The 24,531-nt window shown below is 45.2% G+C and overlaps 1 protein-coding gene across 4 annotated transcripts in view; it reads left to right on the plus strand.

Annotated features, from left to right (window-relative positions):
• The first annotated feature begins 1,158 nt into the window (after positions 1-1,158).
• RIN3 (Ras and Rab interactor 3) overlaps positions 1,159-24,531 on the plus strand; it is a 38,342-nt gene continuing 14,969 nt past the window's right edge. Inside the window, exons 1-5 of one of the 4 annotated variants that reach the window (XM_073638271.1) lie at positions 1,159-1,322; positions 19,433-19,610; positions 20,915-21,020; positions 21,973-22,045; positions 23,861-23,952. In XM_073638271.1, coding sequence (XP_073494372.1) covers positions 1,297-1,322; positions 19,433-19,610; positions 20,915-21,020; positions 21,973-22,045; positions 23,861-23,952 — 475 coding nt within the window. In that variant the 5' untranslated portion in view covers positions 1,159-1,296. Of the gene's footprint in view, positions 1,323-7,916; positions 8,091-19,432; positions 19,611-20,914; positions 21,021-21,972; positions 22,046-23,860; positions 23,953-24,531 lie in introns of those variants that run through there. The other 3 variants (XM_073638272.1, XM_073638270.1, XM_073638273.1) reach the window with 3 other exon arrangements.

Genomic DNA, 24,531 nt, shown 5'->3' on the forward strand with positions numbered 1-24,531 from the left:
CATCATCATCATCTAGAGGTGCTGGAAATGTCTCTGCTCGCTATGGATGAACATGGGCCTCGTGCCGCTGTTCTTCTCGCCTGCACCCTTGACTACTAGAGTCCATGTAGCGGTTACTTGCCCAAGCGCCTCGGAGCCGAGCCAAACCTCCAACAGCCGCAGACTATGAGGCCATGGATAGGAGCGCTCTGTGTGTATGGAGCCCAAATACCCGCTCACCTTACATTAAGGTCCCCAACGTGGAGCGTCATCTAATAAATTTCATTATTTCACAATTCTTTATCCTGTTCTCGTTACATTTCCTGAATGATACAAGATGGTAAATGTGACAGATTGTGCAATCAGAGAGGCCGAGCGTTTCCAGAGACCGGAGACATTAGTATGAGAAGATTAGGCGCATAGACGCTGGGTAGGTGGGGGGTTAATTCTTCAGCGCCCCCCACTCCTCTACACCAGTGTGTCCCATATCCCGGCCTCTTGGCCCCGGCAGATCCTGTTTTCAGGATTTCCTCGGTATAGCGCTGGGAAGAAAACCTACGGCCATCTCTGATGCCTCAGTAATTATTACGATACTAAGGAAATTCTGCAAGTAGGGTCTGCGGGGGGCCGCGAGGACTGAATACGGGAAACTCTGCTCTATACCCCTGATACAATGGGGGGGGCGCAAGGGAGATCCACGGTTGTACTACAAGTCTCAGCACAGCCTGCTGCCTCTGCTCTGAAACTTTTCTTCACTTTTATTTTTAACCACAAATTTAAGTATATATATATATATATATATATATATATATATATATATATATATATATATATATATATATATATATATATGAGATGAGTGAATCAATTTACAGGACCCCAATCCGGCGGCCACTGTCCAGCCTTGTGAGCTACCGGCATCCCCAGCGCCCACCAGCGATTTAGGGCAGATATAAGTAGCCTCATTTATGATTAACACTTTGTGGCACAGAATTGTGTAAGAATTGTGTTTCTCTTTATGTAGGTGGCGCCCCCTGTTGTCAGCTCTACAGCATGTACTGCTGAAGGCTAGGGCATTGATGTGGCACATACCTTAGGGTGCACTGAAAGGGTTAAAGGGCTTCCCCTGCCTCCTCCAGCAGCAGCTACTAATAACCTGACCATAGTCCTGCCCCTTCCTGAATCCCCCCAACACAACACAACACAGGAAGTTCTGCTCTTGTGAATGTGCAACTTTGTGCAAGAAGCTCCAGGAGCAGCCAGAATGGCTGGGGGCCCCTGGTGAACTTCCCTGGCTCAGAGGCTGCTGCAGGAGGGATGGAGGGATCAGCACAAGACTCAGGGTAAGAACAATGACACTTCTGTGTTCCCTCTACTCCCAAAAAGGGGCATTGGACAACCCAGCGGCCCCAGCAGGGGAGATCTCCAGCTACAGGCTCCTCTAACTGTTTAATCCTCAGTACCCTTACTGCCCATGGGTGTGTATGGGAGGCGAGGGGCTGCTGTAGATTGTAAACTGCTTGTGTCAAGGGTAAAATTCTGGTTGAATTATGATTAAACCTTTGTATATAGAACTGTCAATGCTGTAGAACTACAAGTACCAGCTCTCCACCCTCCTCTTTTCTGACCTTCTGGTGTTTTATGGGCTGTGTGGGGTGACTCTCTAATTCTAGTTGTGGCAGAATTACAACCCCCCCCCCAACAAGAGTTGGATGTAGCCCGGGTGGTAAATTGTGGATGTTTTTAATGGTGTCGGCTCAGTGATTATATGACTACAAGTCCCAGCAGTCTACAATAATATTATCTATTTATATAGTGTCAACATATTCTGCAGCGCTTTACAATTCAGACCATTTACTGACATTATGGGCACTGTCCCCATTGGGGCTCACAATCTACATTATCTATCAGTATGTCTTCAAAGTGTTCTCATGCCAGGTGTCCAGGTTGTAAGTCGGGGGTGTCTGTGATTTGTGCAGCGGAGCTGACAATCTATCAGCGATTCCTATGTCCAGTGTGTATATTGCAGAGCAGCCTGTGCAGACAGTGATTACAGGCTGGAATCTGGCTCCTGGGCGGCTGCACAGGTTTCTGGCCAGGATGGCTAAGTGCTGCTGCCTGTAACATACAGGATGTTTTCCTAAGAGTTTATTCTTACAATGTTTCATTTGCTGCTTTTTGTGTTAACAATCTCATAATTTGTTTATAAAACTGAACTATTTGACATAAATGGAGAAGTGCAGCTTTTTTTTTTTTTTTTTTTTAAAGTTCCAGCAGCACAGAGTATTTCAGGACAGAATGCACTAATGGGGGAGGACAAGACTGGGTATTTGTATGTTGAAAGGACTTTAACCTTTTTCACAGCGTGTTGAGAGGAGAAATGGACTGGTATTGGGGGAGTGATGGTAGCAGAAAAGGGAGGAGCAGTGGTCACAGCAGGACAGAGTGTTTCAGGAGACGTATATAATAGTAATTAATAAATATAAATAATAATAGTTTTATTTATATATAGCGCCAACATATTCCGCAGCGCTTTAGAATTCACACAATTTACAGACATTATTGTCACTGTCCCCACTGGGGCTCACAATCTACATTCCCTACCAGTATGTCTTTGGAGTGTGGGAGGAAACTGGAGAACACGGAGGAAACCCACGAAACATGGGGAGAACATACAAACTCCTTGCAGATGTTGTCCTTGATGGGATTTGAACCCAGGACCCCAGCGCTGCAGTGCTAACCCCTGAGCCACCGTGCTGCCCTTTTGCACAGAGTACTTTGTGTAAATGCTGCATCTTTTCTACTACTTTATGTTTTCTGCACCAAAATACTGTTGTTTTTTGGTGCAGATTTGAAGCAGCGTTTCTTGGGCACTGTTCACACCATTTTTTATGCAAATAAGCTGTTTTTCATGATCAACAAAAGCTGAGATTTCTGAAGCCTCATGCACACACGTTTAAAAGCATGTGTTTTTGTTTTTTTGTTTTTTTCATGGACTTTTTTTCTGGCTCCAGATAGAGGCCTATAGAGAAAAATCACACGCTCATCAAACGCACGGGGGGCAGGAGTTTTCATGAAATCGCATCCACTTTTCTTAGCAGATTTTCTTTGCCCTCCATAAAAGAAAACAAAACCTGCAGTGTTTGCACTGTGGGAACATAGTCATAGGAAGCTGCAGCGCTTGTCCTCCGTGGAGGTTTGGGTGAGGTCGGCCTCCCTCTTGGTTTCTCCTGGTCCTTTAATCTATGTTATTTGGTTGACGTTTTCGGGATTTTTTCTTCTTCTTTCATCTCTTTGCAGAATTACTCTGTAAAAATAACATGAAAGGCTTTTTCCTCTCCGGGGAGAATGGCGCAGAAGAACAAGGGGCTTATATGTGCGCCCATTAACTGCTCGTGTGCTGGAGCCGCCTCCTCAGATACCAAGTTCTAGACTTCTGAGTCAGGTCTGCGGTTGTCGGGGACACCTATGTGCGGCCTCTGACTTCTCCTCCTCCAAGATCGGCTGTTTCCTTCATATTCCTTATGGAAAAAATCCTAAGCATTTCTGCATCGTGGGCACATAGCCTAAAACTCATTATTAAAGGGCCGGTACTGCAATATCTGCAGCTTATAACCGTGCTGGAGCACTATATGGAATCTGTCTCCAGGCTCAGACTGGCCCAAAGAGAGTCTTTCGTGGCCCCTGTGACAGTGTGGGACCCCCTACACTTTATGCACTGCGTAAAGAGAAGGCAAATAATAATAAAAAAAAAAACTGGACAGTTTGTTAAACTAGTGACTATGTGGAATCTCTCCTTGGCTCATAAACCTAGAATGGTCCCTCGTATATGAGGTCTGGAAAATGGGGGTCAATACACAGTGAAATGTAGACGAGTGAAGTCTGCTTAATGGTGGTCTCATTCTTCCCTTCATTCGGAACTATAACTCCCAGCATGCCCTGACAGATGCAGACATCCAATCCTGTTGGTAGTTGTAGTTTACTTGACAGATTGCATTCTACAAAGGACAAAAACCACATTGATGTGCACTGTTACCGCACAATGCCAGTTCCCAAATTGATTGTTAAATGGGTTTTCCACTTAAGAGTATTTTTTCCTTTAAATGCATGCATTTGGTAGCGCAAATCTTTTTTTTTTTTTTTTTTTTTTTAATTGGGTTTAATTAAAAATGTTGCCCAACTTACCTTCTGTAACCTTTTGTGTTAGACTCAGCTGCTAGTTGCACAATGAGTGAACTGAGAATCCATCAGTGAGCTTATTCAGATTAAATATTAATGATTGAGTATTTTGTAACGTTTATCTGTCTTTTTCTGAACTCCTATAAATAGACTTGTGGCCAAAGACCACATCAAAGTTGAATGTGTAGCAAAACAAAAAGGCTGTAAAAGCAAAATTGAGCATAATTTGTAATGAAATCCAAAAGCAAAAATTATTATTATTTTTTTTATTTATTTAGCCCTAAATACAAGTAGAAAAAAAAAGTGTTGTTCCTAAAGGTGGAGAAGTCCTTGTGCAGGAAAATGACTCTGAAACCTGCAACATTTTGTGGTCAAACCGCAGCAAATGCAGCCACCTCCCCTGTGGAGTGGACCCCTGAATGAATGTTACTGGGGGCCCCTGACCCCATTCTGACTCTGGATTACAGCACTGCAGTTATGTGATACAAAGTATCAATCATGGGGTACAGGGAGGTTTATAGAAGTCATGTAACTCCTGTCATTGGAAATGTTTCGTCCAGCTACAGCTCTAGGGGAGAAATAGATTATAGTCACCTCTCCACAGTAATGGCTGATAACAGAGAGTAATAGCTCAGATTCACTTTGCTTGCTGCAGTGTGGCTGCTCTTGGTGAGGGTCTTTATTTTGAGGGGATATTCTCATCTTGTCACTTCCTGCAGAAATTTACCTGTTTTTTTTTTCTCTTTATATTCTGGGTCTTGTTTTTTGTTTCTAAATGATTACAAGAATGTGCAGCTTCTAATACAGGAGCGTTAGAGAAGCGGCTGATGCCAGTCACTCAATGGCTGACAACAGGGAGCAATAGATGCATCCTCGGTGGATGTTATAACCTAGACAAGATGATGGCTATGCTGCAACTTTGTAGAAGGTAATTTTACAAAGGAGCCATTTCCACGTTTTATATTGTACCCATATACTAGGGACTCATCACAGTATGAGAAATGGGGAGGACTAGAGTCTGTATCGCTAACGATTTATTTAGATACAAAAATTACGATTTCCAATCGAAAATTCATGTAATGGTTTTTCACAAAAAGATATAATGGGTACATGTTCAAATCAGTGAATCAATCCCAAGGTGAATGGGTCAGGATACAATTAAATGTAATATTAATGAAACAGACAAATATGTGTCTTGTATATATGTGAATATGGCCATAAAAGACAAAAAGAGACACGTATTGCTAAATGAAGAACCCATGTAAGTTAAAGGATCTATGAAAATTACTGCCTGGATGGACAACATATAAATATCACTAGTACGTCCTTCCTTGCTTACATTGTGAGGCTGAGCAGCTGTCCTCCTCTGGTCCTGTTCACGCATCTGATGGTGCTTACCTGCACCGACACATTGTAACAAGCCATCATATTGGGCATTTTGCTGCTGCCCAGAGGATTGTTTCCATGTACAGTGTAACAAACCCTCAGCTGTGTGGTCAGGACCGGTTTTCAGCTTCTGGATGTAAACAAGAATGTACCTATGGCAGAAATACAAAGCTTCTGAGCATGATTTACATAGGACTGACAGCTATGGTGGATCTTTTTTTTTCCCCTTGTGAATTCCACCCATTCTTCTGTAGTTTGCTGTTTGGGTTCAGCTGGCCTCTTCCTTCCATTTGGCTTCGACACACTGTTACGGATCTGCAGCTCTGCGGTCGCTCCTGTGTTTGGATGATCTCACATCCGTTGATGAAACTCAGGCAGCCGTAAAGTTTTCTTATGTCGCTAAAACTTGTGGGGCCGGAGGCCAAAGATTGTTCATTCTGCGCTGCCTGTCCTTGTATGTGCACACAAGAAATCGTGGACATGGAGGGCGGGCGGAGGCGGCAGGCGCACACGGGCCCCGGTGCCCGGAGGGGCCCAGAGATCTCTGCCAAATCCTAAACTCTGTAGCCCGTGCATCTAATAACGTTACTAAATCATCGAAAAAATTAGCAATTTCTAATGTTTTCTTTGAATTCTTCCACCTTCTCATGATCTCTGATTGCGATCGGTGAATTGTTCCATTTTGTTTATGTTACATATCTGTTCACAAATATGAATCTTCCCAGCTGAGGGTTTGTCGGTTATATCCAGTCCAGACGATCCTCTGATAGCTGCACTGACACATTGTAACAAACTAAGGGGTCATTTTCACAGCACTGGATGGAAAGACCCCAAGAAAGCGTCAGGCTGTAAGTCTGTGTTCCCACTATGCGTTTTTGATGCAGAATTTCCGTAGCAGAAACGCTTTAAAAATGCTTGGTAATCCCTGCCCCATGATCCCCAATGAAAATCTGAATGTTCTGTGCCCATGCTGTGGATTTTTCTGCAGCGGATTTTCCTTGCGGAAAAATCTGCAGCATGTCCATTATCTGTGCGTTTCTGCATGCGGATTTGAGGTCCCAATGGACTTGAAAAACGCAAGTCAAATCTGCATGCAAAAAACGCGTGTAAAATCCGCAAGCGTTTTTGACTGCCAAGACCATGCAGAAAAGCTGCAGAAATTTTCTGCATTGTGGGCACATAGCCTAAAGGGAATGATCTATAAACTGCTCGTTACAATTGTATCCAGTCCAGACATTGTACCAAACCTCGGGCAGGGGGGATTTCTGCTGCTGATTTGCTTTACCTCACACAGGATTGTCTGGTCTGGATACAATTTAACAAGGTTTTTAGATGTGTAAACTCTTCGGTCTGTGACTTTAAAGCCTCTTGGATTCTTTATTCCCTTCAGTCTGTTTTCTCACTATAAGGTCTCTGCTTGCTGTCAGTGAAGGGATACAACCTGCAGATGCTTCAGTCATACAGAGCTAATGATCCTGGCATATAAAGGCCTTGCTATATTGTATCCAGTGCAGATAATCCTCAGGGCTCGCATCCTACTCCAACAGTGTTATTCTATAGGCCGTGCACAGGTCTGTGTGTTTATTTATTTATTATTTATCCTTCTGGCCGGTCTGAGGAAAAAATTGCAGCATGTCCTAGTTTGATCAGATTATCGGATCACACTTGGCTATACAAGTAAGTCAATGTGTGCTTGGAAATCATCGGGCTGCACTCTGATGACAACTGAGTGCGATCTTATTTCCGCACACTGATATAATGTGTCATCCAAGAAAATCTGATGATGGCGTCATTTGCATCATGGATCCGATTATCTCCGTGTGGCCATGGCCTTTAACCCGCTGTCCTGATCATACCTTACAATGGATCCGTCTGGATTCTAGGCTCGCAGGGGTTTGCTTGGACTGGATACTTCTGAGCAAGGCCTTTAACTTGTGAGATTTAGGACTGTATCATTCTTCAGCATGTGGATGTTTCGCTCACTGACAACAAGCATAGATCTTACGAGTGGAAACAAAGTTTGTTAGAAACAGTAAAACTTTCCATTGTGCAATGATTAATCTTTATATACAGGTTATGTATAGATTCTCTTCTGGGTAAAAAAAAAAAAAAAATGTTCATAATCCTGACAGCAAGCAGAGATCTTGAAAATGTTGAACAAAGATATGTATGATCTAGGCTGGAAACCAGTTTAATGGCTGTCTGAGAATGCTGGGAGTTGTAGTGCCCTCAGACTGACAAGCTGGTTTGTATAGTCAAGTGGGGGCGCAGAAATTTCCTGGAAATCCCTCATATTTTTGTGTGTGGAGTGGGTTCTTTGAGATAAATGTGGAATTTTCTGCTGGTGGAGGAGGAATGTTCTTCTGCAGGTCACACCCGCTCCACCCTGAACACATCTCAGCTTGTCCTGCAGCTCTGACAAACCCAGGAACCTGCTGCTATATGGAGAGCGAGAGGCTGAAAAGGGACAAGGGCCCCCCAGGACGGGCCCGGAGGGCAGGCGTGGGCCGCCGGGGGTCTGGGGCAGCCGCCAGGGGCGTGAGGAGGTAAAGTAACCACAATGCTACATACAGTAAAGCCGCTTCTCTGCTGCAACAAGGCACAATGCCTCCTTGAAGTTTCAGCAACTTTCTGATACTTCTTTCTTTTCTTTCTTTGCATTAGTTTTATGCCCTAAAGCCATCAGGCTGCGTTATGAATTATTATAATTGCCCGACATACAGAACCATTTCTGCCATGCGCATAAAAAAAAAAAAAAACTGAATTAGTTATTGCGCACAATCCCTATAAGATTTTGCTTTCTAATCTTTGGCGCCGTGCAATAATGTAACGACTTCAGTCGCTAAAAATGTCACGTAAGGCAGGCAGCGAGAATCTGACACAACGAGAATGGCGCAAACGCAAAAAAAAGTCATAAAAGTAAATCCTCCCAGCTTGATCTTTTATTCTCAAAACTCAATGTAAATACTTCTATGCCCAAAATAGATAAAAATATTCTTTTATTGGCTTAACAGAAAAATATTTGCAGCTTTCAGAGCACCGTCAGGCAGGTTTACAAATAAATGACTGAAACAAGAGCGCAACGTTGAGGAGATGTTACAGCAGGACACTTGTGCCGCAGGTGATGACTCCTAGAGATCAGCCAAGGAAATCAAAGGAAAATGTTACAAATGGAGTGGGAGTGTCTGGTGGAGGGAGTCAGTCTGGTGGAGGGAGTCAGTCTGGTGGAGGGAGTCAGTCTGGTGGAGGGAGTCAGTCTGGTGGAGGGAGTCAGTCTGGTGGAGGGAGTCATAAATCCAGGTGTTACTTTGATTCCTATTGTCAAAGACTTGAATATTCTCATCATTCCTAGATTTTTGTCGTCCTGAAAATGACCTTTCAGTATTAAGATTTTTAATTCGGTCAGTGTCCAGGACAAAAAGGAAAAAAATTATGTATATTGAACCAATGTAAAACCATTAAATGTTTATTAACCCCTTAATGATCCGGCCGTTTTCCGTTTTTACGTCTTGGTTTTTTGCTTCCCTTCTTCCCAGAGCCATAACTTTTTTTTCAGTCAATATGGCCGTGTGAAGGCTTATCTTTTGTGGGACAAGCTGTACTGTTGACCTACACCATTGGGTTTACCATTTTGTGTACTGGAAAACAGAAAAAAGTTCCAAGTGCAGTGAAATTGCAAAAAAAAGTGCAACTCCACAGTCTTTTTTTTAACCACGTTCACTAAATGCTAAAACTGACCAGCCATTATGATTCTCCAGGTCATTACGAGTTCATAGATTCCAAACATTTTCTAGGTTATTTTTTATTTAAGCGGTGAAAAATATCCAAAGTTTGTGAAAAAAAATAAAATAAATAAAAATGGTTTTATTTTCCGAGACCCGTAGCATCTCCGTTTTTTTCCGGATCTGGGGATGGGTGAGGGCTTATTTTTTTCGCACCGAGCTGACTTTTTCTTTCATATTGTTTTGGGGTAGATCCAATGTTTTGATCGCTCATTATTGCAATGTAGTGGCAATCAAAAAAACGTAATTATTGCATTTTTGAATTATTATTTTTTTCGTTACGCCGTTTACTGATCAAATTAAGTCTTTTTTTTTTTTTTTAAATCGGGCGATTCTGAACGCGGCGATACCAAATATGTGATTTTATTATTTTTTTCAACTCTTCAGTGTACAGTTAGCGCTGTTCCCAAGCACCGGGTGCTGAATGCTGCCCTCATCATGGTTCCTGTCGGCGCTGCGATCGGCACCAGAAGGGACAATGATGAGGGTAGTAGTTTTCTGCTCCCGCAGTGTCCGTGTGGGGTGGGGGGGGGGGGAAGGTAAAATAATGACATCCTTATACTCCCTGTCCGGAGATGTCCCCCACTGTAATCCATGAGACCGCTCACACCGGGGAGAATGAACCGCTCGGAGCTGCGCTCAGTGAGTGACAACACCGCTCCTGAGCTCAGCGCAGCTCTGGGGCTCTCTCGCTGCAGCGGCTCCTTCTCCCTGGCTCCTCAGCATCAGAGATCAGAGGATTACAGCGGGGGACACTTAGGTGAGTATAAGGATTTTATTATTTTAATCTTATTTTTACACAGGGATACTGCGGGAGCAGACACCACTACCCTCATCATTGTCCCTGCTGGTGCTGATCGCAACACTGGCAGGAACCATGAGGAGGGCAGTGTTCAGTGCTTGGGAACAGCACTAACTGTACCACTGATTCCCAAACGCTGGTACATGTCACACTGATGACACACGGATGACATCCACGTGTGTTCAGCATGAGACACTTTTGCGGACCGTGCATCCACCAAAAAACGGACATGTCAGCACGTGGAGCACACGGGACACAGACACGCTGGAGACACACTGACATGTGCGCAGACCCATAGATTTGAATGTGTCTGCGTCTCCAGTACATGTGGAAACACGGACGTGTGAAAGAGACCTTAGTCTGTTTTTACCGTACGTAAAAACTGACATCTGAATGAGGCCTTACTCTGAGATGCTGCTGGGTTTTGATTAAAATATACTTTGAGACACTGATCATGGTCCCAATTAACTCTTGCATTTGTGGCTTTTTTTTTTGTCTAAATTTTTTGTTTTGGCTTATTTTTTTTAACTTGCAAACAAAATAATTCAGCTGCCTTCTAAGTGCTGAGATGAATGCAAAACATTGAATATATTATTATTATGCCATTTGTTCCATGGCGTGTTACATGGGGAGGTGGGGGGGCGGTATACATAGCAAACAAGTACAATAATCTTGAACAAAAAACGCAATGGTGACTGGTACAGGAGGAGAGGACCCTGCCCATGAGGGCTCAGTCTACAAGGGATGGGTGAGGGTACAGCTGCCCAAATATGACATTTGGATGGCATTACTGCTGTATAGAACGTACTGATAATATGGGGCACAAATTGTCGTGGCTAATGGGCTCTCATGAATTGGCCAAAGTGACCTTTATCTGATGGGACCCTGACCTAATATTTATCAGACATTTCTCTTCTGGGCTAAAAGTCAACAAATTGAAAGGGCGGTAGAATCAAGCACTAATTAAAAAAAACAAAGCTAGTCTTTTCTGATGCGGGGGGTGTAAGATGAGCAAATATGGAGGCAGTCACCACCTCTAATGGAGGTTTTCGCTGCCTCCTTATTTGGCTGATCAGTCTAAGGGCTCTTTTACACGTCCGTGTGTCCGGTAGGTGTGGTGACAGTTTCCACACGTACCGGAGACACTGACACACGCAGAGACATTCAAATGAATGGGTCTGTGCACATGTCAGTGTGTTTCCACGGACCGTGTGTCACTCACTGAGCACAGCTCTGGCCCCGCTCGCTGCAGAAAGTCACTCTCCCCGGCTCCTCTGCTGAGCGGTCAGATGGATTACAGCGGGGGACATTTGGGACAGGTGAGTATAAAGAATTTTTTTATTTTATTCTTTTTACAGTTGGAGACAGTGGGAGCAGAATACTACTCTCAACATTGTCCCCTGCTGGTGCTGATCGCAGCGCAAGCAGGGGACGATGATGAGGGCAGCGTTCAGCATCTGGTGCTTGGGAACAGCGCTAACTGTACCGCTGATTCCCAGGCGCCAGCACGTGTGAACCTGACGTGGCACACGCGTGTCACATAGGCACACACGGACACAGATATCTCCGGTACTGGAAATATCCAGACATGTGAAACTGCCCTAAGGCCTCATAATTTTCAGCAGTACTTGGATGCTAAAACCAGGAGTGTCTCCAAAACTCAGACAGGTGTCAATCTTTCAATTATAGTTTGTGTCTGTAATTTCCACTCCTGGTTGTGGCATACAAATGCTAATGCAAAAAATGCTGACCATTTTTATTTTTTAGTGCTGGATCCTACCTGCCCTTTAAATTAGGAGAGAAATGTCTGATAAATATTTGGTCATGACCTCATCAAATAAAGTTACACCTGGTGGCTCTCATGAACTGGTGACTTTGTGCACCACGTCCTTTCCTTTTTATAAGTATATTCTATATTGCGGTGACGCAGTTCAGATTTCATATATTCGATGTTTGCCGACGTCTCATCGCTGCTCTACGCTGTTAGAATATGATGCAGTCACAACAGTTTGCACCTGTTCACACTTGCTTTATTCTGTTCGTAGGTGCTGGTCTTATTTGCACCATCAAGTCCATTTCATGTGTTTGTCTGAGTGTGGTGCAAAAGTTGCAAATGTTCTCCAGTCTTTCTGCAGTGATTAGATTGATGTCTGAAATTTCTTCAAATGATGGAACATTTAAAAAAAAAAAAAAAAATTCTCGTTAATTCTAGAATGTCACAAAAATAGAGGGAGTTTTTTTTCTTTTGTGGATCACTCAATGTGGGGCATTTTTGAAGAATTTAGTGCAAAAAAAAAAATCCCAAAAGCATAACCATAAAGCAAGAACAGCGAATGATGACTCTGGGCTTGTGTGTCTGAGTCCAAGAGGCCGGTCCTCATCCTGCCTGTGGTTTGGGCATCATGAATCGGCTTCTGGATTTCTGCTTTTATTCACATAAAGCAAGCAGAGATCTTGATAATGGAGAGGAATGGAAAATGTCTGCTCCTTTTTGTTCTGCAATGGTAAATTCACTCTTGTCGTCGTGTCGTCGTCCCCCCCCCCCCCCCCCCCCTAGATTAACTAGAATGTGGGCTGTGTTCTCCAACAAGATGCGGTGTCGTCTCGGATTAGTGGGGTCCTAGCCGGTAGACCCCACTGATGGTGCATGTAATGGGAAATCCCATCACTGAGCTGCGCACCGTTGCTTTATTCATTGCTGCACCTTCTGCAGGAGCTATAAATACGGCCGTGCGGCTTCACCTCGGCCTGCAGGTTTCCTGGGTCAGCAGCTTCCGCCGTTGGTGCACTGTACACTGTCAGCTCTGCGTTTCCTGTAAGTGAACGGTTTCCAGGTTTTCTTTAGTTTAAATGCTGATTTTTGACAGAGGACATGAGGGTGGGGGTGCATACAAATGTCAGGGCACAATAACTACAGACTTCACCCTGGCCCAGGGATTGATGGAACTGAAGAATATGGCAGCAGAGTAATAAGATAATGTATACAGAAATATCACATCATCATCATGGTCCCTGGCCACTAGGGGTGCTGCTACACTGAGGTATGCAGACACCCCCACTGGCATTAATGAGGGTCTCCTCTATAAAGTGCAGATGACATGGAGTCACGCTATGAGGGACCATTTGCACAGTGGGGCCCCTTGGGGAGAAGGACCCAGACCAGGATGATGTGAACGCCATGTTACATTATGGTCCTATTATGTATTGGGGCAGGGGTGCACAACCTGCGGCCAGGGGGGGCAATATGTGGTCTGTGATGCCATTCTGTGCGGCCCCCACCATATGCTTATCTGACAGGTTAACTATATGTGGGCAGCCACAGACAGAATAGTGGCAGCACCTGAGGAGCCGGACTGGCAGGTGGTGATGGTGCCCGGCGGACATCCCTGGATGCCTCATGCATCAGGATATGGGGGGTCTTGGAACCCGTTTGGCTGCAGAAAGTAGTATGTGAATTACACGGGAGACCTCCGCATCCATGTTTGCATTCTGCACCATTGGGCCGTGCGTAGAAACCCCCCCCATGATCTATTGTAGAGCCGGGGGCATCCAATCACCTCTTCCTCTTTATGGCCCGTTCAGTTTTTCCGAGGATTTTACTGCAAATAAACGTAAGAAATCTTAATAATCTTTTTATTTATATAGCGCCAACATATTCCGCAGCGCTTTACAATTCAGACAATTTACAGACCTCATCGGCGCTGTCCCCATCTACATTCCCTATCAGGACGTCTTTTAATACTCTGAATAAGCTTCTTGTTAGTTTTACTGAAAATTGTTCAGAATGTGAAAAAAAAAAAAAAAAAAAAGCCTTTCGCGCAGGACAGGAGCTTTTCCCATCAAAACTGATCAGAAACGTATTTAGAGATTTGGACGCTGCTTTTTATGTGGATTTAGAAGCAGAATCGAATGCTCTAAATTCACGTGAACAAACCATGTGGCGACATTACCACCGTGAGGATTTGGTGAGTTTTTGATACTGATTTTTCTGTAATCTTTTTGTGAACTGTGCAATGTGTTTTTTGCATTCTGCCCAGCAACAGGTAGTTCATAGGTAAAGCAGAGTTAATGGTTGGGACTAGTGGGAGGGGTGAGGCTGAAGAGACAGAGACCGTTCCTGTCAGAAAGGGCCCAGAGTGCATCGGATAAAGACCTAAGGTCTGATGTGAGCATTGCCGCATGATGCGTGTCCCTGAGGAGACCGACAGAGGATAGCGAGATCCTAGTGGAGAGTAAGAGACAAGTGAGCAATAGGAGTACTGACCTTGGACACGTCTCCAATTATCAGTACAGCCCCGAGATTATAACTCAGAGTATGTAAGGTGCCCCGGGCGGGAGTACTAGAGCGTCGGAGACAGAAGAGAAAAGTACCGGCCATACTGGTAAAGTAGCTTCCCTAATGGGATAAGGACGTGGAATCGGGGATTGAGAATACAACTGGGTGTAATACTGAGCTGGGCTGTGGTGAAGAAAAGAGGAAAGTTTTTAAAGATGGAGGATAAGAGAAAAAAAGAGGAGGGGAGGAGGGAATTGATGCTGTGTGGAAAATGCTCCGTATTGTAGAGGAAATGTTAATCAAGCTGTATACCCGCTATCTACTGTATATAATCCTTCCCAGTGATCGTCAAGTAAAAAATGTATTTTGTACTGGCGGCCTCGCTCTTTGGCGGCCTCGCTCTTTGGCGGCCTCGCTCATTGGCCTGTGTAACATCTGCTCCTGGCCAATCACTGTCACTGGTTACATACAAGGGTGTAGCGCCCGCATAACACAAGTCCACACACCTAGCCGGGACCACCACCTTCATGTAACGGGCCGCGGCACAAGAGACGAGTACCTCGCCCACAACTACCGCCCCGCGCCATGCTACTAATGTCTCCAAGGTAATATCCTTTTCATTCTTAGTGCGACCCCCCCACCCGATTGTTTCATTATAACAATGTTCCTCTTGGACCAAACAAAGGTTGTGCACCTCTGTATTGGGGCGCTATCTGCTATCCCACTTGCTGACTGTATCCAACCACAATCAGCAGAATTATAAATGCAGCTCTGAAGTATTAAACCTGCCATAGAGGAGTACAGGCTGCTTTAGGGAATTTTGTTTCTTCAGCCCTGTCGGCTATTGCAAAACTACAACTCCCAGCATGCTCTGTCAGCTGCTGCAGCTGGATAGGACCCCTGCTGTGTGCAGTGATGGTCCTGGTTGTGTTGGACTGTTCATGACCTCAGACAGGGGAGGACCTGCTATTGGTGCAACCCATGTAGGCGCACAGGGGCCCTAAAGGTCAGGAGGCCACATCTACCTCCAAAGCATGGAGGGGTGCGTTACTATGAGCCTTTGGGCTGCAGAGGGCCCATATACCGTTCTTACATAGGGGCCTCTTCTCAGTATCTGCTCCTGCACCACAGGATGAGGCATTGGTCCAGCTGGCCCGGTGTGGGCTGATTTCTGGTCAGATCACTTCTCGCCTCCGAGCTGAGAACATTTTCATCTGATGCTTGTAGTTTATTAGTACCAACCAGAGGAAATGAATGAATGTGTCTGAGAGCAAAGCATTGTAAGGTCTACACAAGCACCCCCCCTCTGTGTAATGTGGGTGGGGGGACCCTTCTGTCTAATGTCTGTAGTGGAAGGCGCTCCTCCCTTCTTCCTTTCTTTTTGTCTTTTGGGGATTTTGTGGACCCCTGCCTTTTTTATTTCAATTAACATGAGTATTCCCCCCCCCCCCCAATATGCAAAATGTCGTCTTCTCACTTTGCTGTGCAGGAGAGCTGCGTACCTCCCTGTAGTGTAATGTACCGTTATACCATATAGTACAGTGGCCCCATACACCTCCCCCACCCTGACCCCCTGAATGCTGCTCCGGAGGGAGGACGAAGCTCCATCCTGCACAGGATCCTGATACTATAACTTGCTGTGCAGAATATCTGGTGTTGACTATCTGTCCTATAGGTGACTTGTGTAACTGGATACTATTGTAACAAATCTTCAGCTGTCAAAAGTATTGGGTCTGATGTACTCAGTGTGCAAAATCAAATATTCAGTGTCAAAACAAATTGTGAAGATCAGTAAATGGAAAGTTTCAGAACTTTTTTTGGATTTCTTTAATTCTTGTACTAATGTGTGGATGTGACCTCTCCTATCTGGTGATTGTCCCGAGGGCTGACACATTGTAACGGAAGGGGCTGTGTACAGTACAGGAAAGGCTCCAACATTCCCTGCGTACTGGTGGGACTCCGGCCGGACACAGATAAGAACAAGAACGTGGAGTTTTGTCTGTTTTCTGATGTAGAAACGGAAATCCAGCCAAACAACGTATTGTGAGATGAGGGAAACTGGATCAGATGTGACGGACCAGAATGAGAGCGCGGAATAATGCTGTCACCCCACGTTACACCGACCACCAGGGCTGTGGAGTCAGTACGCCAAACCACCGACTCCTCCATTTCCCTGACGTCCGACTCCACCGCACTGATCACTACTGAGCATAAAGTGCAGCCGAGACCCTTAGATCAGGAACAGAACAGACATTTATAGAACATTTCATAACTTTCCTAAATTCTTATGAAAACATTTACAGCACATCCTGCATTGAACTACTGTACTCAATTTAATATACAGGGTGGTCCAAAAGTAGGTGGCCAGAAAATTAATATTTATTTTGATTTATATATATAAAATTATATTTACTAACACAAGCACAACATTGACAATTACATTTTATTCTGAACAATAATACAAAAGCCCTTAAGTGTTATCAGCGCAGGGGCTCACACTGTTTTCCATTACAATTTGCACAGCTTTGAAGTCGCCTCTTTTCGCTCCAACGGTTTCAGCATTGTGAGATTTCCAATACTCTGTTAAAATCCATTTTCTTTGATCTGTGTTTAAATTATTTGCCATTATGTGTTATCTGAATGATCTGAAAAGAGAACAGATTTGGGGGAGATCCATCTGTGAAAACTAGATCTGTGAAACTGGCTCAGTTGCCCTTAGCAACCAATCAGATTCCACCTTTCACTTTTCAAAGAGTCTGTGAGGAATGAAAAGTGGAATCTGATTGGTTGCTGAGGGCAACTGAGCCATTTTCACTTTACACCATGTTTGTTAAATCTCCCCCTTCATAACCTTGTTAGACTTTCTGTCCACCTACTTTTGGACCTCCCTGTATATTTTTAGAGCCTGAGTTGTTCCATTTTATATGAACTCAAGACTCCACAGCCCTGCCGACCATGATAGTAATGACATTCAGCAACCCTATAACATTTCCGTCCAACAAAAGGCAGAGCTGCACTCACTATTCTGCTGGTGCAGTCACTGTGTACATACATTACATCCTGCATTATACTCCAGAGCTGCACTCACTATTCTGCTGGTGCAGTCACTGTGTACATACATTACATTACTGATCCTGAGTTACATCCTGTATTATACTCCAGAGCTGCACTCACTATTCTGCTGGTGCAGTCACAGTGTACATACATTACATTACTGATCCTGAGTTACATCCTGCATTATACTCCAGAGCTGCACTCACTATTCTGCTGGTGCAGTCACTGTGTACATACATTACATTACATTACTGATCCTGAGTTACATCCTGTATTTTACTCCAGAGCTGCACTCGCTATTCTGCTGGTGCAGTCACAGTGTACATACATTACATTACTGATCCTGAGTTACATCCTGTATTATACTCCAGAGCTGCACTCACTATTCTGCTGGTGCAGTCACTGTGTACATACATTACATTACTGATCCTGAGTTACATCCTGTATTATACTCCAGAGCTGCACTCACTATTCTGCTGGTGCAGTCACTGTATACATACATTACATTACTGATCCTGAGTTACATCCTGCATTATACCCCAGAGCTGCACTCACTATTCTGCTGGTGCAGTCACTGTGTACATACATTACATTACTGATCCTGAGTTACATCCTGTACTATACTCCAGAGCTGCACTCACTATTCTGCTGGTGCAGTCACTGTGTACATACATTACATTACATTACTGATCCTGAGTTACATCCTGTATTATACTCCAGAGCTGCACTCACTATTCTGCTGGTGCAGTCACTGTGTACATACATTACATTACTGATCCTGAGTTACATCCTGCATTATACTCCAGAGCTGCACTCACTATTCTGCTAGTGCAGTCACTGTGTACATACATTACATTACTGATCCTGAGTTACATCCTGTACTATACTCCAGAGCTGCACTCACTATTCTGCTGGTGCAGTCACTGTGTACATACATTACATTACTGATCCTGAGTTACATCCTGTATTATACTCCAGAGCTGCACTCACTATTCTGCTAGTGCAGTCACTGTGTACATACATTACATTACTGATCCTGAGTTACATCCTGTATTATACTCCAGAGCTGCACTCACTATTCTGCTGGTGCAGTCACTGTGTACATACATTACATTACTGACCCTGAGTTACATCCTGTATTATACTCCAGAGCTGCACTCACTATTCTGCTAGTGCAGTCACTGTGTACATACATTACATTACTGATCCTGAGTTACATCCTGTACTATACTCCAGAGCTGCACTCACTATTCTGCTGGTGCAGTCACTGTGTACATACATTACATTACTGATCCTGAGTTACATCCTGTATTATACTCCAGAGCTGCACTCACTATTCTGCTAGTGCAGTCACTGTGTACATACATTACATTACTGATCCTGAGTTACATCCTGTATTATACTCCAGAGCTGCACTCACTATTCTGCTGGTGCAGTCACTGTGTACATACATTACATTACTGACCCTGAGTTACATCCTGTATTATACTCCAGAGCTGCACTCGCTATTCTGCTGGTGCAGTCACTGTGTACATACATTACATTACTGATCCTGAGTTACATCCTGTATTATACTCCAGAGCTGCACTCACTATTCTGCTGGTACAGTCACTGAGTACAGTGAGTGGAGCCCTCCATAGTCCTTTGAGGACATCACTTGCTCTCGTCGCTGGATCGCAGCGGCTGGAAATTGTGACGTTTGCGCCGTTTCCTTCCCTTTTCCGTTCCTGGGTAATGAATTCCACACTTTTGGTTCCAAATTTTGGCGTCTGCTTCATTTTATTGTCACATTTTCTGGCTCTGTGTAAATGGGATTATTTTAGGATGAGACATCTGTGGAATCCCTGGTGCATCGATGGGATGTGGAAGAGCTGCAGCAGCGTTACATTGTGCCAGGTCCAATGACATCAGACAAAGGAGCTGCAAATTAAAGGCAATGTCAGATCCCGGTAATAACAGATAATTTTCTTTAAGTCCAACAGATCCCAGAGTCATGGAGGCGCCACGTATCCCCGAGCCATTACAGAACGGTCAGCCATTACTATCTGGTATCAGCATATTGGACCGACTCATCAAAACCTGCCCAGTCTGGCTGCAGCTATGCATGGGAGCGCAGCAGGTGGTGGAGATGCTCTGCAGAGAGGCCGCAGGGGTGAGTCTCCCAAAATCTCTGCATTATTTTCTTTTTTTTTTGTCGGCTCCTGATGTGGACAGCTGTTCATCTGCGGTTTGTTACAGTGTGTCAGTGCAGGATCTCAGTCGAGACTTGTGCTGCTGATGTGCTTAGCTCACATGTTGTCTGCACTGACTTATTGTAACAAACCCTCAGCTGTGAGAAGTGTTCGGTCTGTAAAGATTCTTATATATAGACTAGAAATTTTTGCTTCTTGTCAGCAAATGGAAACCTTCTACTCGGCTTCACGTCATTTTACACCATTTATTAAAGGCTCTTCCACTATAAGGCGATGTTCACACATTACTTTTTTTTTTTTTTTCCTGCGCCAATTATGGAAATTTTAAAAAGCTGCTTTTTTTTTTCCCGAACAAGAAAAGGCAACAAGCTCCGTAATCTCTCAAGGGTTTATTTTTCTTGACTGAACTGGAAAACTGCAGCATTTTATAAAATCTGCCAAATGTCCATTATTTCAGGTTTTTTGCAGCATTTTTTCACCCATAGAAGCAATGAGCGCGGCAGCTGAATATAGAATTGACTTATTAAATATGTAGACCAATGACGACACCTAATCCGCAGCCAAAGCTGAGATTTATAAGCCGCTTCATTACTGCCAAAAAAGTAGGTTTTGCCTAAAGGGGGTTAAAAAAAAAGCTGCAAAAATGCAACGTGTGAACATCGCTGAAGTCCCTATTTAATTGGGTGGATTTAATCACTAGGTGGCACAAAATAAGTGTTGGTTACAGATTGTAGCGCTATTATATGGGCAGAGCATTGCCCTGGTGTGTGGGTCAGGCGCTGCGGTATGGTGTAGGATATGAGAATTATGGGTAATGTTCTGGCTAGGATTTCTGTTTCCCAAAAATACAGCGCCACCTGGTGGCCACACTGTGTACGCAGGTGATGCAGTTGCAAGTGCAAACCAGTTGTTGACCCGACCGTTTAACGCTTGACATGCCAGCACATGTTCTCTATATAGATCCCCCTCCCCCACCCACAATTTCTTTAACACCCAGGTCGGCTGCAGCACAATAGGGGAACTTCCCCTTTAATAGTCGCTGTGGGGGTCCGCAGACGTCTCTGTGTCATATTTCTGGAGTTTTATTCTTCACATCTGGACCGGGGTGTGTAATAACCGCAGCGTCCCCGGGGGAGACTGTAATGGTACATGGTGGGGGTAGTAGTGCTGCCTGTATCACACGTGATGGGATTAGATACAGTATCACACAGGCTTAGGTACACAGCTGGGATTGTGCGTTGACTCTGGTGTCTTGGTGTCGCAGGTCTTCGTGGTGACCCGGGACGTGGACGTCGGCTGTATGGTGCTCTGGGTTCGCTCCTCAGAAGCCGCTGATCTTCTCCATTACAACATCAGAGAGGAGAAAACCAGTAAGTCATTAAATACTCTGTGCTGCTGTCTGGTGCCATCCAACGGTGATACAGTGTAACACTGCGCTTCCACTTTCCTGATCTTGTTACAATGTCTCAGCTGAGTGAGGTCTGGACAAGACGAGATGGTGAAAATGATGATTACTTTATACACTGGGACTCTGCCCCCCCCGGAGGGTCCTGGAGACTCTGCCCCCCCCGGAGGGTCCTGGAGACTCTGCCCCCCCCGGAGGGTCCTGGAGACTCTGCCCCCCCCGGAGGGTCCTGGAGACTCTGCCCCCCCCGGAGGGTCCTGGAGACTCTGCCCCCCCCGGAGGGTCCTGGAGACTCTGCCCCCCCCGGAGGGTCCTGGAGACTCTGCCCCCCCCCCCCCCCCCCCCCCGGAGGGTCCTGGAGACTCTGCCCCCCCCCCCCCCCCCCCCCCGGAGGGTCCTGGAGACTCTGCCCCCCCCCCCCCCCCCCGGAGGGTCCTGGAGACTCTGCCCCCCCCCCGGAGGGTCCTGGAGGGTCCTGGAGACTCTGCCCCCCCCCCGGAGGGTCCTGGAGACTCTGCCCCCCCCCGGAGGGTCCTGGAGACTCTGCCCCCGGTGATAAATCCATGGTTGTACTGGTAGATTTGTGCGCTGCTCGGGGAGGGATATGGGAATACGGAAGCGGCGGTGCCCCGCTGCGCGGTCGCGGATTATTACTCAGTAAGGGAAGTGCGTGCAGGTATAGCAGAGCTGAAGTTGTAACTTGGCACCGTGTATGATGAGATTGCTGCGTTACCTGCAGTCCAATGTAACACATATATGATGTAACAGTGCATGCTGGGACTTGTAGTGCACCACCAGCAGTAATTTCAGTAGCCTGGTGTGCAGTGCACTCTCGTCATGAAATGCTCCGCGTCACGCTGCTGCACTGTGTCGCTGCTCGGTGCATTGTACGTCACGTCTCTCTCGTCTCCCCCCAGGGTTGTACCTGGACGGCTCCATGCTGGTGTTTCAGGACATCTTTAAGCTGGTGGCGTTCTACTGCGTGAGCAGGTAAGGAACTTGCGTAATGTGGTGTCTGCACAGCGACTTATCTCCACCACGAGCGCCTCGTCACTGTTCACACTGCGGATGCGATCAGCGCATGTTGAAAACTCAACAGACCTATTAATGGGAACTTTCTCTTCACATTCATTTGGGGGGGACGCAGAAACCATTGGGTATATGCTGCCCTCTAGAGGCTGACACTCAGAATACATCATAAAAATCTATTTTGCTGTTTAGCTTGGTGCCTCATCTGTGCGGAGCTCTCGGCTTTGTGTCGATGGATGCAAGTTGTGCCAGTTGCTCAGGCAGTAACCGGAGGAATTTCTATTCTTCCTCCGACAATACTTGTATCAGTTTTTAGCCCCACAGGGATGGATCTACAATGTACCATGGCTTTTGTGTGCCCCAATGAAGCATTTGAGAAAAGAGGATTTTTGATACTCTGCATAAAATCTCCCATAACCTTAATTGGGGGACACTGGACCCTTGTTTGGTGGGAGCCTGGGTTTTGCACCTCCTACTGATTTTGGTAGGAGCCGACTTTCTCTAAGATGTATTCCTGGTGTCTGCCTCCAGATGGCAGCATATATCCCATGGTTCCTCTGCCCTCCAATAAAGGCTGCGCTAATTAGATTTACCGGTGAGTACCAAAAATTCTCATTTTCAGATGCCCCTCAAACAGCAGAATAGTGAGTGCAGCTCTGGAGGATAATACAGGATGTAACTCAGGATCAGTAATGTATGTACACAGTGACTGCACCAGCAGAATAGTGAGTGCAGCTCTGGAGTATAATACAGGATGTAACTCAGGATCAGTAATGTAATGTATGTACACAGTGACTGCACCAGCAGAATAGTGAGTGCAGCTCTGGAGTATAATACAGGATGTAACTCAGGATCAGTAATGTAATGTATGTACACAGTGACTGCACCAGCAGAATAGTGAGTGCAGCTCTGGAGTATAATACAGGATGTAACTCAGGATCAGTAATGTAATGTATGTACACAGTGACTGCACCAGCAGAATAGTGAGTGCAGCTCTGGAGTATAATACAGGATGTAACTCAGGATCAGTAATGTAATGTATGTACACAGTGACTGCACCAGCAGAATAGTGAGTGCAGCTCTGGAGTATAATACAGGATGTAACTCAGGATCAGTAATGTAATGTATGTACACAGTGACTCCACCAGCAGAATAGTGAGTGCAGCTCTGGAATATAATACAGGATGTAACTCGGGATCAGTAATGTAATGTATGTACACAGTGACTGCACCAGCAGAATAGTGAGTGCAGCTCTGGGGTATAATACAGGATGTAACTCAGGATCAGTAATGTAATGTATGTACACAGTGACTGCACCAGCAGAATAGTGAGTGCAGCTCTGGAGTATAATACTTAAGGAGCATCAGTACTTTTGACCATGATCTCCATATTGGATCTGATCATGGCCTCCTGCTCCCCCCTTGCAGATGTTTGGGCAAATAAATTCAGTCCTGGGTGTGATGATCGCTTCTCTCGTGTTTGCACAGTCGTCCTGCCCCCCTCTACCACATCCCCAGTGCAGGGCAGACGACTTGTGCGGCAGCTCCCAGACCTTGAGATTACCAATCACCATCTTGCAGTATGAAGTTCACTTAGTAAAGCCTCCGGTCTCCCGGCTCGGGTGGCGGCACTGACCCTGGTCTCCTGCGTTGCAATCAGCTGAGGCCTGGAGATTTCAGCTCTTCCTGTAATTGGGACACTTCCTCTGTACTCGGTGATGAGTGAAGCACTTGGCGTTCTGCAGACGTTACCATCATCCTCCGTTCTCTTTCTCAGGGATATTTTACCGTCTGTCCTGAAGTTGCCGCCTGCGATATCCGGCGCCCAGAGCCTGCGAGACCTGGAAGAGATTTCCAACCTTGGCTCAGGTGAGTGACGACGCTGTATTCTTCTCCCACCCCTGCTGTGATACTATAATTCCCAGCATGTCCTCAGGGTACGCTGGGAGTTGTAGTACTGCACATTTTTATGCATTGTCAAATTTTAAGCATAAACCCAAAACGGCGAGTTATTTCCCAACATCAGCTGAACACAAAGCTCCCAGTAATGACCTGTAAACTTCTTGAGAAAATCTGCCGGTCGCTGAGTCAAATTACACAGAAGTTTCCTGAAATATGAGAATTGTACAATCCTCTCCGGAGTCCGGAAACTTGAGTGCAAATAAAGGGCGAGGACACGTGATGGGGAGGGTTTATTTACATTTTTAAAGTAGCATTACTTAATATACAGCTGCTGCTTTACCCTTCCTCTAAAAAAATCATACATTTAAGGCACTTAAGTGTTTTTTTTTTTTTCTTTTTCTTTCAAGGAATCCACTATATTTAATCCTTTACCACTAGGGGGAGCTCTCTGTATACAGACAGAATCTTATCATGTAGCTCTGTATACAGGGAGCTCCCCCTAGTGGAGGCTGCGGACAGAATCTTATGTATCTCTGTATACTGGGA

The sequence above is a fragment of the Phyllobates terribilis genome, unplaced genomic scaffold (genome assembly GCF_046119375.1).
Source record: "Phyllobates terribilis strain yellow unplaced genomic scaffold, ASM4611937v1 Scaffold_7__3_contigs__length_470593459, whole genome shotgun sequence".
In the NCBI taxonomy this organism is placed as follows: domain Eukaryota; kingdom Metazoa; phylum Chordata; class Amphibia; order Anura; family Dendrobatidae; genus Phyllobates; species Phyllobates terribilis.